Consider the following 18,371-nt stretch of genomic DNA (forward strand, 5'->3'; position numbering starts at 1 on the left):
ATTGTTCCAAAGTATAAACTAAATTTCATGAGAAATCTGCTGTCCATCTTAGTGTGGTACGTTTTATATTATCTTCAGTTTCTTTATAATTTCTTATGGTAGCTTTAGTTTTCAGGAATTATTTGCTTAATTATAGATATTTGACATAAGCATTTACATGTTTCAAGATATATGACGTTTTGATATGAGGAATAGTTCTGCATCAATTATTTGCCACCATTATTTCAGCTGCTAGACACTCTGGCTTGACACCGTTGGTGGCAATCTTGTCTCTTGGTCAGAGTGTTGAGGTTTGATTGCATAATATAGGCTGACACTTTGGTATGGCACTAAGACAGTATTGCACTGTTGGAGGCAGTTCTCCTTTAGATCAGGCATTAAACTGAAACCTAATTCACTGAACAATAGAGCTCAGTGTTGGAAACGCAACTAATTTACATTACAACTTTATTCTGAAATTTATGACAAATGAGTTACATTTGTAAATAAAACTAGGGTGAACAGGTGAATTGAAAGGCAAGTCAGAAACTGCAGAATGAGCTAAACAATATATATGAGGGCTAAACAATGTTTTTGAAACATTATTCAGGCACATTATAGGTTAGCACAGTTGTTTCACAGCTGCAGGGTGCCAGGTTCGATTCCCGGGATGGGTCACTGTCTGTGCGAAGTCTGCACATTCTCCCCGTGCCTGCGGGGGTTTCCTCTGGCTGTCTGGTTTCTTCCCACAGTCCAAAGATGTGCAGGTTAGGTGGATTGGCTATGCTAAATTATCCTTAAATTGTCCTAAATTGTCCAAAATGGTTGGGTAGTGTTACGGGGATAGGGTGGAGGTGTGGGCTTGGGCAGGGTGTTCTTTCCAAGAGCCGGTGGGCCGAATAGCCTCCCCCTGAACTGTAAATTCTATGATTCTATAAGTGTAAAAACATTGCAGATATGAAGATAGCAGCAGATGTATTTATGACTGGTTTGGAAGTAGCTAACTGTGCATTGAAATAGTTCAGATTCGCTCATTTTCAACATGGACAGAGGATTTACAGTGCAGAAGGTGGCCATTTGGCCCATCGAGCTTGCACCGGCCCTTGGAAAGAGCACCCTACCTAAACCCACGCCTCACCTTATAACCCAGTAACCCCACATAACGTTTTGGACACTAAGGAGCAATTTAGCATAGCTAATCCACCTAACCAGCACATCTTTGGACTGTGGGAGGAATAAACAGTCGGAGGTGGACAAGTCACAGGTTGAATCTAGTAAAAAAATACTTTAGAACAGCTATCAGGAAATTCCTCTCACACAGAGATTGGATTAGATATCGTGATAGGGGAGTGGAAGAAAAACTCTGGAATCATTTAAGGAATTACTACATTCAGCAAAGGGGGAACATACTGATGTATTGATGGATTTAATTAAGAGGCTGAATGGCCTCCTTCTGCATTGTAAATTCTATGATTCTATAAGATCCACCCTCATTCTTCTGAACTCCAGCAAATGCAATCCTAACTGACTCAATCTCTGCTCATACGTTGGTCCTGCCATCCCAAGAATCAGCCTGGCAAAGCTTAAATGCACTTCCTCTATAGCAAGAACATCCTTCCTCAGAAAAAGGGACAAAAACTGCCTACGGTATTCCAGTTGTGGACTATCCAGGGCACTATATAATTTCAGCAAGACATCCCTGCTCCTGTACTCAAATTCTCTCACTATGAAGGGAAATATACCATTTGCCTTCTTTAATGCCTGCTGCACCTGCATGCTTACCTTCAGCGATTAGTGTACAAGGACACCCAGATCTCATTGCACAGTTCCCTCTCTCAATTTATAGCCATTGAGAAAATAATCTGCCTTCCTGTTTTTTCTACCAAAGTGGATAACCTCACATTTATCCATATTATCTGCCATGCATTTGCCCACTCATTCAGCGTGTTGAAATAACACTGAAGCATCTCTGCATCCTCCTCACAGCTCACCCTCCCACCCAGCTTTCTGTCATCTACAAATTTGGAGATATTACATTTATTTCCCTCATCTAAATAATTAATTACATTGTGAATAGCTGGAGTCCCAACACGGATATCTGTGGCACCCCACTAGTTACTGCCTGCCACTTGGAAAAAGACCCGTTAATTCCTACTCTTTGTTTCCTGCCTGCCAGCCAATTTTCTATCCATCTCAATACACTACTCCCAATTTCATACACTTTAATTTTACACACTAATCTCTTTGTGGAACTTTGTCAAAAGCCTTCTGAAAGTCCAAATAAACCACATCCAATAGCTCCTCCTCATCAACTCTACTTGTTACATTCTTGGAGGGTTCCAGTAGATATTTCAAGCATGATTTTCCTTTTGTAAATCTATGCTGACTCGGTTTGATTCTGCCACGTTTTCAAGTGCTTTCCTATTAAACATTTTAGAATGGACTCTGGCATTTTTCTCACTACGTACCTCGGGCTGACTGGTCTGTAATTCCCTGTTTTCTCTCTACCTCCCTTCTTAAGTGTTGGGGTTACAGTAGCTATGCTCCAATCTTCAGGAACTGTTCTAGAGTCTATAGAATCTTGGAAGATGCTCACCAATGCATCCACTATTTCCTGGACCACTTCCTTAAGTACTCTGGGATGTAGATTAACGTGGCGTGGGGCTTCAATCGCATTAATTTCCCCCAACATCATTTCCCTACTAATATTGATTTATTTTAGTTCCTCCCTCTCACTAATGCTATTTGTGTCCTCCTATGTGTAGACAGAACCAAAGCATGTATTTAGTTGGTCAGACATTTTTTTGTTCCCCATTATAAATTCCCCTGTTTCTGATTGTAAGGGATGTCTTCACTCTTTTTCTCTTTACATACCTATAGAATCTTTGACAGTCATTGTCTACATTCACCACAAGCTTACTCTCAAACTCTATTTTCCCCTTCTTAATCAATCCCTTTGTCCGTATTTGCTGAATTCTAAACTGTTCCCAATCCTCAGGTCTGTTGTTTATACTAGCCAATTTGTATGCCTCTTCTTTGGATTTAATATGATCACTAATTTCCATTGTAAGCCATGGTTTGGTCACATTCACCATTTTACTTTTGCACCAGACAGGAATAAATAATTGTTGCAGTTCAACCAGGCGCTCTTTGAATGTTTGCCATTGCCTATGCACTGTCATCCATTTAAGTAACATGTCCCAGTCCATCATAATCAACTTCCACATCATACCAATGTAATTTCCTTTATTAAGATCCAGGATCCTAGTCTCAGAATCAATTATGTCAATCTCCATCTTGATGAAGAATTCTCATACCATATTCAAATCTTACAGGCAGTCTTTATCTGATGACTTCTCTACGTACATGACCAAGCATGTTATTATCTGTATGTATATTAGAATATAAAGTCACAGTTGGAGGCCAATATATAAATGCATACAAAAGTTACATTTGTAAAATGTTCATTTGAAACCACTTTATAATCCCCTGTACAGGCAACATGCCAAGTTACTGTTGCCATCTAGTGGTTTCTAGATATTGCCTCAAAAAAGAACCTGAACGAGTACCGATAGCAGAAAAGAAAATGTGTGAAAGTAACAGTAATACCAAGATTGATACAATAGTTATGGTCACCAGATGTCTCGGTTTGGGCAGGACTGTCGTGTTTTTCATTTGGCCTGGAGTCCCGACTATTTGTTCTAAATATGTCTCGGTTTACTGCTTTTCTCTCTTGCATGTATCATAGCAAAGATTTCCTCAGCACTTCACCTTTTTGCACTTATCTTCCTATCACCTTCCCTGTACCTCCAGCTCCATTTACTGTCCGCAAACCGCGCAGGATCGAGTGAGGGAGAGCAGTAGGCCCGTGGGGGAAGGCACGAGTTTATAGAAGGTTAATTCATAGGAATTACCGCAGGTAATTTATAGGGTGATTTACCCCCGTGACCTCCTGTAAATTAGCCCCATGATCATCTGGAGCCGGGAGGGAATCAGCCTTTGGGTGTCAACAGAAGATTTACAGTGGTATTTGACAACAACCAGCTACAGTTGAAGAGATAGTCAGATGTTGGCTTATTGGTAAACCACCAGGTGGCAGGCAAATTTAATAGATCCATGACACATTCAACCAAATGTCTCGTATTAAGTTGATCTTTTCTCTACACCTTGCTATAACTGTAACATTACATTCTGCAGTCTCTCCTTCCTTCAAATAATAAATCAAATCAAATCAAATCATTGAAAGATCACTTGCTTTCCTGCTTGTGGCTGTGAAATCTCCACTTCGCCAGTTTGAGATGCTGTTGAGAACTTTTTTTGTTGCAAAAATATACTTTATTCATAAAATATCTGAAAGACCATTACAAGCATTTCAATGTGGTCACCACACGAAGAGCAAGAAGATACAGGTTTTCTACATACACCATGTTTCACTCTGAGGTGATTCAGTAGAGTCAAATAAACAATAGACATTTCAAAATAGTCATTATGAATGGTACAAAGGTATTTAACTTGTCTACATAGATCAAGTTGCATTCTGAAGTGCTTGCATTCAATTCTGATACATATAATATTCGCTGTACGCATTCAATGTGAGTCATATGGCCCGAAGGGGTTCTATACAATTCCCAGGCCCCCCCAGCTCACTATGGCTGAAAGGTCTTAGACAGTGACCTTCCCCCATTGCGCCTCTGCGATGGCTTCCCCAAGCTTTAGTGCGTCCCTCAGCATGTAGACCTGAGCTTTGGAATGTGCCAACCTGCAACACTTGGTTGGTGATAATTCTTGCACTGGAAGATCAACAAGTTTCAGCAGACCAAACAGTGTCTTTCACTGAGCCAATGACCCTCCAGCAACAACAGATGTTTGTTTCTGTATGTTTCCCTGGGAACAGTCTGGAGAGCGCAGAGTCCTGCGTCACAGGGCTGCTCAGGACGAACCTCAACAAAAATCACCTCATCTCTCTCCAGACCTTCTTTGCAAAAGCTCATTCCACAAGGAGGTGGCCACGGTTTCTTCCCCACCAGTCACCTCAAAGGGCAACGTGCGGATGTGATGAGACTTCGGGCATGTAGGAATGACCTGATGGGGAGGGCCTTTCTCACCACCAGCCAAGCTTGGTCTTGATGCTTGTTTGAAAGTTCTAGTGATGAGGGATTCTTTCAAATAACAGACAGCCTGCTCAGGGAACCATCCCACAGGATCCACCATCTCCTTTTCCCAAAGGGCCTCCAGGATATTACTTGCAGACCACTGCCTGATGGACTTGTGGTCAAAGGTGATCTCTGCATATATTTTTCCACAAGAGATAGGTGGTATGGCATGGACCAACTACTTAGAGAATATCTCCGGCAGCATCACCAGACCCATCCTTCACAACACCAGTGACAAGTAGAACCTCAGCACATCGTGAGACTTGATGTTTGTTTTCCAAGCTTGATGCAGTCACACACAAAGCTGGGCATCAAAATTCGAATGATGCTGGGCACATTATTTCTCTCCTTATCTTGAACTTTGTTCATCATGTCACTGTGAACGTGGTCCATTTCTGACGCCCACATGAAGTGGAAAATGGCTCGTGGAAAATGGAGTGCAGGAGTGAGGAATGGGTCAGACTTGCATCGTGCATAGTAACACCAACAGTGGCTCACATCTGATGAGTAGGTTGCTACCTGCAATAAAGAGTGAGCATCACTCCCACATACCCAGATATAGTTTCATTATACCTACTCGCTCCTTCCAGGTTCAAACACATGCCCCAGTCTCTCCAAACCATAACACCAGTATCTTCAGGCCATCTGATGTGATGGTGAAGGAGAAAAGGGATCAGTCAGCCCAATTCCCAAAGATCATGGTCTTGCTCTTGCCACACGTTCCATTGGCACCCAAGGCAAGTTCGAGCTGGTTGCAGATATTGATCAGCCTGCTCACCGACAGCAGATCCAAGCAGAATCATAGAACATACAGTGCGGAAGGAGGACCATTTGACCCATCTAGTCTGCATTTGCCCTGGGAAGGAGCAACCTCCTTAAACCCACGCCTCCACCCAATCCCAGTAACCCCACCTAATCTTTTGGGCATTAAGGGGCAATTTAGCATGGCCAATCCACCTAAACTGCACATCTTTGGACTGTGGGAGGAAACCGGAGCATCCGGAGGAAACCCACGCAGACACGGGGAAAATGTGCAAACTCCACACAAACAGTCACCCGAGGCTGGAATTGAACCCAGGTGCCTGGACTGTGAGGCAGTGGTGTTAACCACTGTGCCACCATGCGGTGATATCGTTTATGTCCAGGGAGGCTTTGACTTGAGTCTCTCCATTGCCTGGGATCATCACTCCTCTTAACATACAACATAGAACATAGCAAAATACAGCACAGAACAGGCCTTTCAGCCCACGATGTTGTGCCGAACTTTTGTCCTAGATTAAGAACAAATTAATCCACACCCCATCATTCTACCGTAATCCATGTACCTATCCAATTGCCGCTTGAAGGTCCTTAATGTTTCCGACTCAACTACTTCCATAGGCAGTGCATTCCATGCCCCCACTACACTCTGGGTAAAGAACCTACGTCTGACATCCCCCCTATATCTTCCACCATTCACCTTAAATTTATGTCCCCTTGTAATGGTTTGTTCCACCCGGGGAGAAAGTCTCTGACTGTCTACTCTATCTATTCCCCTGATCATCTTATAATCCTCTATCAAGTCGCCCCTCATCCTTCACCGTTCTAATGAGAAAGGGCCGAGCACCCTCAACCTTTCCTCATAAGACGTACTCTCCATTCTAGGCAACATCCTGGTAAATCTCCTTTGCACCTTTTCCAAAGCTTCCACATCCTTCCTGAAATGAGGTGACCAGAACTGCACACTGTACTCCAAACATGGCCTTCTTCACAGCTCTATCCACTTGAGTGGCAACTTTCAAAGATCTATGAACATAGACCCCAAGATCTCTCTGCTCCTCCACATTGCCAAGAACCCTACCGTTAACCCTGTATTCCGCATTTATATTTGTCCTTCCAAAATGGACAACCTCACACTTTTCAGGATTAAACTCCATCTGTCACTTCTCAGCCCAGCTCTGCATCCAATCTATGTCTCTTTTCAGCCGACAACAGCCCTCCTCACTATCCACAACTTCACCAATCTTGGTATCGTCTGCAAATTTACTGACCCACCCTTCAACTCCCTCATCCAAGTCATTAATGAAAATCACAAACAGCAGAGGACCCAGAACTGATCCCTGTGGTATGCCACTGGTAACTGGGCTCCAGGCTGAATATTTGCCATCCACCACCACTCTCTGTCTTCTATTGGTTAGCCAGTTCGTTATCCAACTGGCCAAATTTCCCACTATCCCATGCCTCCTTACTTTCTGCATAAGCCTACCATGGGGAACCTTATCAAAGGCCTTACTAAAATCCATGTACACCACATCCACTTCTTTACCTTCATCCACATGCTTGGTCACCTCCTCAAAGAATTCAGTAAGACTTGTGAGGCAAGACCTACTCCTCACAAATCCGTGCTGACTATCCCTAATCAAGCAGTGGCTTTCCAGATGCTCAGAAATCCTATCCCTCAGTACCCTTTCCATTACTTTGCCTACCACCGAAGTAAGACTAACTGGCCTGTAATTCCCAGGGTTATCCCTATTCCCTTTTTTGAACAGGGGCATGACATTTGCCACTCTCCAATCCCCTGGTACCACCCCTGTTGACAGCGAGGACGAAAAGATCATTACCAATGGCTCTGCAATTTCATCTCTTGTTTCCCATAGAATCCTTGGATATATCCCATCAGGCCCGGGGGACTTGTCCATCCTCATTTTTTCAAAATGTCCAATACATCTTCCTTCCTAACAAGTATCTCCTTGAGCTTACCAGTCTGTTTCACACTGTCCTCTCCAACAATATGGCCCCTCTCATTCGTAAATACTGAAGAACAGTACTCAATCAAGACCTCACCTATCTCTTCTGACTCAATACACAATCTCCCGCTACTGTCCTTGATCAGACCCACCCTCGCTGTAGTCATTCTCATACTTCTCACATATGGGTAAATGGCCTTGGGATTTTCCTTGATTCTACCCGCCAAAGATTTTTCATGCCCTCTCTTAGCTCTCCTAATCCCTTTCTTCAGTTCCCTCCTGGCTATCTTGTATCCCTCAAGCGCCCTGTCTGAACCTTGTTTCCTCAGCCTTACATAAGTATCCATCTTCCTCTTAACAAGACATTCAACCTCTCTTGTCGACCATGGTTCCCTCACTCGACCATCTCTTCCCTGCCTGACAGGGACATACATATCAAGGACACGTTGTATCTGTTCCTGTCACATTTCAATTGTGTCCTTCCCTGACAGCCTATGTTCCCAACTTATGCACTTCAGTTCTTGTCTGACAGCATCGTATTTACCCTTCCCCCAATTGTAAACCTTGCCCTGTTGCACGCACCTATCCCTCTCCATTACTAAAGTGAAAGTCACAGAATTGTGGTCACTGTTCCCAAAATTCTCCCCCACTAACAAATCTATCACTTGCCCTGGTTCATTACCAAGTACCAAATCCAATATGGCCTCCCTTCTGGTCGGACAATCTACATACTGTGTTAGAAAATCTTATTGTACACACTGCACAAACACCACCCCATCCAAACTATTTGATCTAAAGAGTTTCCACTCAATGTTTGGGAAGTTGAAGTCACCCATGACTACTACCCTGTGACTTCTGCACCTTTCCAAAATCTGTTTCCCAATTTGTTCCTCTACATCTCTGCTGCTATTGGGGGGCCTATGGAAAACTCCCAACAAGGTGACTGCTCCTTTCCTATTTCTGACTTCAACCCATACTACCTCAGTAGGCAGATCCTCCACGAACTGCCTTTCTGCAGCTGTTATACTATTTCTAATTAATTATGCAACCCCCCACCTCTTTTACCACCCTCCCTAATCTTATTGAAACATCTATAACCAGGAACCTCCAACAACCATTTCTGCCCCTCTTCGATCCAGTTTCCATGATGGCAGTTGGATCCAATCGCAGATCCCCTTCCCAAACCCCAATTTGGAGAGAACATCCATCATGTAGGTGTGTGATGTTGTGTCAAATGCCTTCTCCTGGTGAAAATGACTATTGTTAGAACCCAATGTGTAAATGAAAATAAACGAGGCTTTCAAATGGAGATTGGTCTTACCATTGTGCATTGCACGGTAAAGTTAGAACAGAATAGAGGATTCTGAGATCTTGTGACTTGGTTCATTTTTTGTAAGAAAGTGAGGCAGAAATTTCAGTGAAGCAAAAGCCTATACTTTATAGCTGCTGTCTTAATTAGCAGTTGTCTTAGGGTTGTCAATCCTGGCTAGACATATTCTGGGAGACACTATCACATGACCTCCTACCTTCAATTACCACTGTCCTAGACTCCTGCCATTGTCTGTTCACAGAGCCCAGCCTTCCCGAGGCTTTGAAGGTGTGGGTTGGGAGCAGGGTGCCTGTAAAGTCCCATGGGTACTTTTCTGCTGCCTACTCATTTACCTCCGATCCTGTCACAATTCCATGAATGGCAGGGAAGGCACAAGGTAACCCACCCATCCACCTGAAGCCCTTAAGTGGTCAATTAGTGGTCACCTAAGGGCCACTTGCGGCCTCCACTTCTATTTCATGCATGGAGGGTTGAGGCAGGTGACAGATCGGAAACCCAGCAGGTCACACAGCTTGGGCCATGGATGGCCTAGGAAATTGCAGAATTGCAACCTTTATAGGCCCCTGTTTCAATAGGGGACACTGCACAAGCTGCAAAAGTCCTTACATTTAACCTCCCCTCCCCATCCCAACCACTTCACCCCAATGCCTGAAATCCCTCACCCTCCAGCAGCCAGCCTCCCCTTGCCCCACCACCGCCAATGGATCCTCCACACCAAATGTAAAATCCAGCCCTCAAAAGTACTTTTGCTGCCAGCAGCATTCACCCCCATTCAGAAGGCTCTGCTACACCCTATTTGGAAGTGATTATGTATTTAATTAACAGGTTTCTGTCAACATTATTTACACTAGCTGAACTAGAAATAACAGTTTTGAAAATATCATAAAGGGAGTCCAATGAGTGCATACAGGAAGGGATTGATTGAAGGTTTTACAACTGGGACACTAGTTTCCATTGATCTGTGAACCACTGAACCATACAGAGTAAAGAATGGAAGATTTTCAGATAGAACTAAACAATGAGCTGTGATGTTGATATAAGAATATTTATCCATCCATTTGCCTAGTACTGTAGTTGAATTGTGTATCCTCAATTCATTCAATTCACAATATATGCATTAAATAAATATAGATAAAATAAATTCAATTAATTAATATTGACCTTCCTTTGTGAACACTAGAGATTACTAAATACATTATACAGTATGATACACAATACAGGCACAAAACCAATAAATTATCATTTAAATACTACCAGCGGGGAACACCTTCTAATCATGTATTCAGCTTAAACAGTTAGAATACAAATCATCGCAATTTCTCTTCCAGCAACCTGTTTAGTTGTTTTCCAAAACACCACTTAAACAGGAGTTTAACATATGTTTATATGTGGTTTGGAGGAGAAGAAGCTTCAAATAAACAACAAAATCAAATTAAACATTGTGACACGGTAGGAATAAAATATTTATCGCCTCCAGGAATTACAGGAATACACATGCAAGATTGGAAAAAGAGGCTATACGTAACTTTTCTACCTTTCAGATTAAATTCCATCCGATGGAGTGTCCCAGTGGCTCAATGGCAAAGGGCAATGCATTCTCCTCCTATTGATGGGGTCTGTCATCTTGTTTACATGCCTTATTGATCAAACATTCACCTTGAACATTCACAGGAATCCAACCTGTACTGTTCTTTAATCTTTTAAACAGAAAGACAAACACCCATTCATTAAGAGAGTGGTGAAATAGCTCCCTGTATCAAGCAAGGACTGCTATCGAGCTTGGAAAAGAAAAACTCTCAGACATAGCTCAAAGCACTTCATATATTTACTTTGAAGCGCAGTTACCATGTCGGGTAAGTATACACAGCAGCCATTTAACACAAAACAAAATCCAACAAAAAGGATGAGGTGAATGGCCAGTTCATTTGGTTCTGGTCAGATGTGTTGAAGGAGCTGTTTTGGCAAGGACAATGGGAGACTTGTTTTTCCAGGGATAAGCTCGAACGGGCAAACCACTGATTCAAAGATAAATAGGCCAGGATTCTCCCGCAATTGGCGGGACGGCCCGATGCCGGCACCAAGAGCGACGCGAACCACTCCAGCGTCGGGCCGCCCGTAAGTTGCGGAATCCTCCGCACTTCCGGGGGCTAGGCCAGTGCCGCGCAAGCCGGCACCGAAGGGCCGCCATGGGCACGACTTGGCGCATGGGCAGAATGGCTGGCGTATTCTGGCGCATTCACAGAACCACCAGCGTGTTTCCTGCGCATGCGCATGGGGTTTCATCTCCGCGCCGGCCATGGCAGAGCCCTACTGAGGCCGGCACGGAGGGAAAGAGTGCCCCACGGCACAGACCCGCCCACAGATCGGTGGGCCCCGATCGCGGGCTAGACCACGGTGCCCCCCCCCCCCCCCCGGGGCCGGTTCACCCCGCACCTCCCTGAGGACTCCGCTAGCCGTCCACCAAGCCAGGTCCCGCCGGGTTGGACCATGTGTATTTCACGCCGACGGGACTGGCCAAAAACGGGTGGCCGTTCGGCACATCGGGCCCGGAGATTTGCTGGGGGGGGCCACTGCTAATGGCCCCCGACCGACGCCCCCGCCCCCGCCCGAAGACTGGCATCGGAGAATTCAGCAGCCGGTGTCGGTATGGCGGGGCGGGATTCTGCCCCCACGCGATTCTCCAACCCGGCGGGAGGGTCGGAGAATCCCACCGAAAGACTGCCAACAAAGACGCTAAAATACCATGGAAAGTTTTTTTTAAAGTTTTTTAAATCCAGAGAAATTCAGAAAAGCACTGTACAAATTACTGAATAAATACAAATTCATAGAAATTTGCCACAAATTGAACAACACAGATGTAAAAATTTATACACTCAAGCAGATTTTAAAAATGACAAAGTACCAGAAAACATTTTTGCTGCATATTTTGAGATTCTGATATTTATCGTTTATTTTAAATGCTGAATCAATAATGAAACTATCTGCAGAAGTTGAAGTGCATGAAAATATTGTCAAATTTTATTTTTTAAAACCACGTATGATGTATTTTGACTATTTGGAGTGTCTGTTTCAGTTTTCGCTCAAATGCCATACAATACTATAAATTCCCATATTTATGATATAATCTTTTAAGTATAAAATTAAATGGTTATTTGCAATGTGCCAAGTTCTTTGTAATAATACAATTAAGTACACATTTCTAATGAGCTGAAACTATACGATTATTAAATGTCGGAGTTTTTTAATTCCTTTTACAAAGATTAGTTAAAATCATGTCAGGTAAGAAAAATTGAGAAAGAAAGGACAATGTACCTAAGTAATTTTTCTAATATATTTTCTAACATTTTATCTGGTTCTATTTTGATTGCAATAGACTGTGTCGGAGAGTGGGATAACTTGACATGCTGGCCCTACTCCTCTCTGGGAAAGACTGTTGCTCTACCCTGCCCCAAGGTGATCTATATGCTGACTCATAAGGAAGGTAAATAAAACAATGACAATAAAGGAAGTACTGTAGATTCATTTTGTATTCTGCAGATTTTTTGCTAAAATTATCACCAGGAGAAATTTTACTCAAGCTGCAACATTCCTCTGAAAAATGCTGATTCTTTACAACTTAAACCTTGTCAAGAGTATATTTAATTCAAACTTCAAAACTAGACATCATTTTCACATTCTACTGATTACCTCCAATAGCCATTATCCACGATGGCTCAATTATAGACATGTAGGACATACTATCATCCGAAAACAACAGCTCCTTTAAAGCCACATCAAGTAATCAAATAACCTTTACCAACCTGATTGTTGAGCCACTACCCTTGGAGATTGGGAGTGGCTTTGTGGAGCACAAACCTTTTATCCTGACTTAAGATGACACCATTCCTTATCCCAGCACTGCAACTGCACTAGTCTTCTAGCTGCTGCCTATCAGCTAACCAGTCCAGAGTGTTGCCACCCATGCAATCTGGCATCAAGCCTTCTAGGTGCAGAGATTCTCAAGGATAATCTGTGGGTTAGAAGTAGACTAAGATGACCACAGTTAGTGCAACCAGAAAGGGGATATGCTGCTTGAATTCTTGCTTCTTCCTGCACCTCACCTTCCTTCTCTTCCTCCTCTTTCCCCACTTTTTCCTCCATCTCTACCTCCACCTTGTCCCCCGTTCCTCTTCCTATTGAGCTGCTCACTTGATCCCTGATAACAAGGGCCAGTTTGTGGAGAATACAGCAGACCATTAGAAATTGGGCACATGCTCTAATGAATATTGCAGGACTCCTTCATAGTTATCTCAGCAGCAGGGCCATTGTTTCAGCACCCCAGTGGTCTTCTCCATGATGTTACTGGTGGCAGCATAGCTCTCATTGTTCATATGCTGACCTTAAGACCATAAGATATAGGAACAGAATTAGACCTTCAGTCCATCGAGTCTGCTCTGCCATTCAATCATCGCTGATATGTTTCTTAACCCCATTCTCATGCCTTCTCCCCATAACTCCTGATTAATCACGATCCTATCTATCTCTGTCTTAAAGACACTCGAGTGATTTGGCCTCCACAGCCTTTTGCGGCAATGAGTCCCACAGATTCACCATCCTCACCACACATGATTAGGTTGCAGAGCAAAATCGACAGGGAGATGTAAAGCAGATGGCTCCTTTTTCCCAAAAGCTATCTCTGGATCAATGACTCCAGCTAGCGTGATATGCTGATGATGTACAGTCATACACCAATTGTATATTCAGGAGTGGTAAAATGCAGCACCCGCAAAGCTATGTTCACCTATGGGGACATCCTCCATCCTGGCAATGCCATGTGTACACTCTGTCTGCTTCTCTCTGGTCAGAGAGAACACATTAATCCTGGCAAAAAGAGTATTTGTTACATCTTCAACTGGAAAAGTTGAAATCTATCTGTGGCCTAGTGGTCACAGATGGAGGGTAGTGAGTGCCTGGAACTCGCTGCCGGAGGAGGTGGTGGAAGCAGGGATGATAGTGACGTTTAAGGGGCATCTTGACAAATACATGAATAGGACGGGCATAGAGAGATGCAGGCCCCGGAAGTGTAGAAGATTTTAGTTTAGACGGGCAGCATGGTCGACGCAGGCATGGAGGGCCGATAGGCCTGTTCCTGTGCTGTACTTTTCTTTGTTCTTTGTCACCGGGGAGGGGCGTAGAAAATCAGAAAAATAAATGTCACCGGTGAGAATCTCGTTTTCCAACTCTTGCGAGCTTCTGGCCCCATGTCACCATTTACACTTAGCTAACGTGGGCTCAAACTCCCGCAATGATCACACCTGGATTGGTGTCTACCTTTCAGGTTAATTCCTAACTTATGGATAATATGATCCTCATCTCAGTCTGGGAATAACTGCTGCTCCTCCCCCTGACAAGCTTTTCAAGGCTGATTACACATATTCCTACTGCTTGATTGATGGAACTCATTTCAGTGGAACTATTTCTAAGAGTTCTAGTGGCAGAAATTCCACTTGAACTCATGGTTCGAAATTCTGGCAGCAATATTGCTGCTTATCTATAGCCCCAGAGACAATTAACAATTAAGAAAGATAATAATGAATTGCAGATTATTTCGGAACACTTCAATTGTGGAAGTCTGAATCTAAATGGCAGACATTTTTGTAATAACTCAAAGAGATGCGGGGAATGTTAGAGGATTAACTATGTTCATTCATTTACTTTAGATTGCACAAAAAACGTTCAAGATAGTTCTTATTTCAGGGATGACTGGGGACTCTCCAATTTCATAAATTTCAAATAAAATATTTTGATGACATAATAATAATCTTTATTAGTGTCACAAGTAGGCTTACATTAACACTGTAATTAAGTGACTGTGAAAATCCCTTCGTTGCCACACTCCACCGCCTGTTTGGGTACACGAATGAAATGAAAAATGAAAATCACTCGTTGTCACGGCCCGTTGACGCCGGCAAGAAACACTCCGGTGTTTACGCCGGCGTCAACACTTAGCTGGGATCTTGGAGAATCCCGGCCAAGAACTTTAGCAATATTTGTTAGATCTTCTGTGCGGACTTAGGGAACCAACATACCAATATACCTCTAGTATAATGAGTGCACTTTTGTCCCAGATGACATTGCTGGGGGTCAGCTCATTTAAGCAATTATTTTGCGTTTATGAGAGGTTCACAACTTGTGGAGGAATCTGCCTGTTGCAGAGTGAAATCTTGTAATGAAAATGAAAACCGCTTATTGTCAGAAGTAGGCTTCAAATGAAGTTACTGTGAAAAGCCCCTAGTCGCCACATTCCGGCACCTGTTCGGGGAGGCTAGTACGGAAATTGAACCGTGCTGCTGGCCTGCCTTGGTCTGCTTTAAAAGCAGCGATTTAGCCCTGTGCTAAACCAGCTCCTGTGCTAAACCGTAAGTTTGCAACTTTAAAGACAGCAGCTCAACTTGAAGCAGCTGGAGTCGTCTAATGGTGAGTAGACACATTTGGAGGCTAATACTCAAGACTTTAAGAACAGTTTTCCTCCCTCTTTTCTTGCATGTTATTCTCCAACGGAATGCACACAATTGAACGATGATGGGTTATCGACAGCAGTTTGTATTTCCAATGCCATTTTTTAAACTCCTAATAGCCTGATCAAGATCTATTTATTATTTTTGTCAGGTTTCATTTACCGAAACTGCACAAACGAGGGCTGGTCTGAAATGTTCCCTGGATACAAAACAGCTTGTGGATATGATACAAATTATTCTACAGACCTTGTCAAGGTATGTATGTAGTGTCACAAATGTGCAGAGTGAACATGCTCAGCATCTCAATCAAAATGCTACAATGAACACTTTGTGACTGCTACTTTGGCTCAACTAATGGACTCTAATCTTCCATTCTGCATTTGCAATGATATTAATGATGTAGGCAACTAAATTATATAAAACATGGTGGATATAGTTGAATATATTTTTTAAAATGTTATTTATTTGTATTTTTACAAAGGTACCATTCTACATGAATATGATGATCATATACACAGTGGGACACAGCACATCCTTCATATCTCTGTCCATAGCTGTAGCAATCCTTGGCTCATTTCGGTGAGTGCAACTTCAACAGAATTGGAATTAATAAAAGTTTGGATTGCTGAAAAAGAGACATGTTGAAGTCTTTCATCTTGAACTCATCAGGACACTACATAGGAATACCAATAAGGACGGGAAACATTGGTTTATAGTGTGTGAGAAGTGCTGATTGGTTGGCACATAGACTTTTATTGACAAAGGCGTTGTTTTGGAAAATGCACCAAGTGACTCACAGTTAACTGTCAAGCACTGTTTGAAACCAGGCAGTTTGACCATGAGTAGTCAAGGTATTGCCCTGAGGAATGAGTCATAAAATGGTTCTCCCTTATTTTGTCCAGCTGAAAGAGGTGCAATGTGTATGCATGTTCTTTCTGTCTGCGAAGCATAGAGTCCTGTGTATTAATATATGTAGCTTCCAGCAAACACAAACGTGAGCCCAACTGACAATCTTAAATTGATTGTCAGCATAATTTTTAGCATATAGAGGATTATTTAGCAAATGTTGTCCAATCATAGCTTCAAGATTTGCAAGCATGAGCTGGTTGGGTATGGTCTACACCTTGCGCATTACGAACAACGGCTGGACCTGATGTTTGATATAATTTGCCAGTCTTTGGGGCTTGTGGCCTACATAGTATCACACTGGCTCTGAAATTAATTTACCACTTTGCCCATTTGTGTGATAGGCAGGACGTCTATTTGGCTTGACGGCAGCAGTGATTACCACTTGTGTTGCAACTGCATAGTTGCTGCGTGAAACAGCTAATTTCACCTGTTACTCAAATTATTGAAATACCTTGCCCTTTTTGGGTAGTCTGAGATATACCAGGCACTTTTCCGGGCCGAAAAGGACGACCTCCATGAATTTGCACAAAATGGTCTGATCAGGGTAGCCACCATCTCACAGGCTGCTTTTGATTTACCCTCTTTCAGCCTCAAGCCTGCATGGTGAAAAAATGGCTGGGGCCCTAGTTACTAGTTTGCCAACAAGACCATTCTTATAACATGTGGAACTGTAAATAAAAAATGAACATGTATACTGACCAAAGAAGGTAGGCTCACATGATCAACATGAACCAATTATTTTACATAATCAAAACCAGAAACCTGCCCTGACAATAGTCTTTCACACCGATTGCCTCTATAGTCAGGCCAAAAAACAAAAAAAAAAGACATGGATTTGATAAAAATGTTTAAAAGGTTTACTTACCAACTCCGTATGTACTCTGACAAGCTCACCCACATCATCCTAATGTTATCCAGCCTTACCTCTTGTCTCGTCCTTCCCTGCACTCTTTGGATCCAAAGACCCCTTGCCCATCCCTTGCCCATCATTCCTTTGGCTTCCCTGAGAATCAGGTTTTTTTTTCATGCCAGAAGGCACATAACTTATAAATCAAGTTTAACTCTCCCCCTTCCTACTGCCCAGTCCCCAATATTGGGCATTCACAATGCTTTGTGAGATCTAATGTTAATTTAAGATATATGTAGGAGCATAAATAAGTTTGAATTGTTTAAATGTATTACTAATATAACCAAAACATGTTGCATATTTTCTAGGAAGCTGCACTGTACCAGGAATTATATTCACATGCATTTGTTTGTGTCGTACATCCTTCGTGCAATTTCAATCTTTATAAAAGACAGTGTACTGTTTTCCAGTGAGGATTCCCAGCACTGCGATTCTCAATCGGTAATTATTTAATTGCATAACAAAAGTAATAATTATTTGTCGAGATCATTCTAAAACTTGAAGTTGTCTTAAATCATCCATGTGATAGAAGGCACTAAAAGTTTCCATTGCACTGCTTAATCATTGATTAATTAACGAAGCAATGGAATTTTGGACAATACGCATTGTTTGGTGAAAATCTGTGAAACGCATTGATGACAATTTTGTATTTGCTAATTTTAGTGAAACGGTTGATAATTATTCGTAGGGTCAGAGTAAAACAGCAACAGACATTTGTACAGAGAATTGTTCACACTTTTCGAAGGAAAGAGTTAGTGAAATGGAGACAACCAATGACCAGTTTAACTCTTACCGAAGGTATTTGTTGATGATAAACCAATGTAGCCTTCGACACCAAGAGAGTCACATGAAAAGTAAATACTTTGCAAT

The 18,371-nt window shown here is 42.6% G+C and overlaps 1 protein-coding gene across 2 annotated transcripts in view; it reads left to right on the forward strand.

Moving 5' to 3' along the window:
- Positions 1-18,371, forward strand: part of LOC119962039 (secretin receptor-like) — a 53,436-nt gene that overhangs the window by 1,949 nt on the left and 33,116 nt on the right. For both annotated transcript variants that reach the window (XR_005459789.1, XM_038789821.1), the window contains exons 4-7: positions 12,562-12,669; positions 15,837-15,940; positions 16,167-16,264; positions 17,810-17,942. Coding sequence is in view for 1 of the 2 variants with exons in the window: in XM_038789821.1 (XP_038645749.1) it covers positions 12,562-12,669; positions 15,837-15,940; positions 16,167-16,264; positions 17,810-17,942 (443 nt within the window). In the remaining variant the exon portion in view is untranslated. The remainder of the gene's footprint in view (positions 1-12,561; positions 12,670-15,836; positions 15,941-16,166; positions 16,265-17,809; positions 17,943-18,371) is intronic.

This window comes from Scyliorhinus canicula, chromosome 2 (genome assembly GCF_902713615.1).
Source record: "Scyliorhinus canicula chromosome 2, sScyCan1.1, whole genome shotgun sequence".
NCBI classification, from domain to species: Eukaryota; Metazoa; Chordata; class Chondrichthyes; order Carcharhiniformes; family Scyliorhinidae; genus Scyliorhinus; species Scyliorhinus canicula.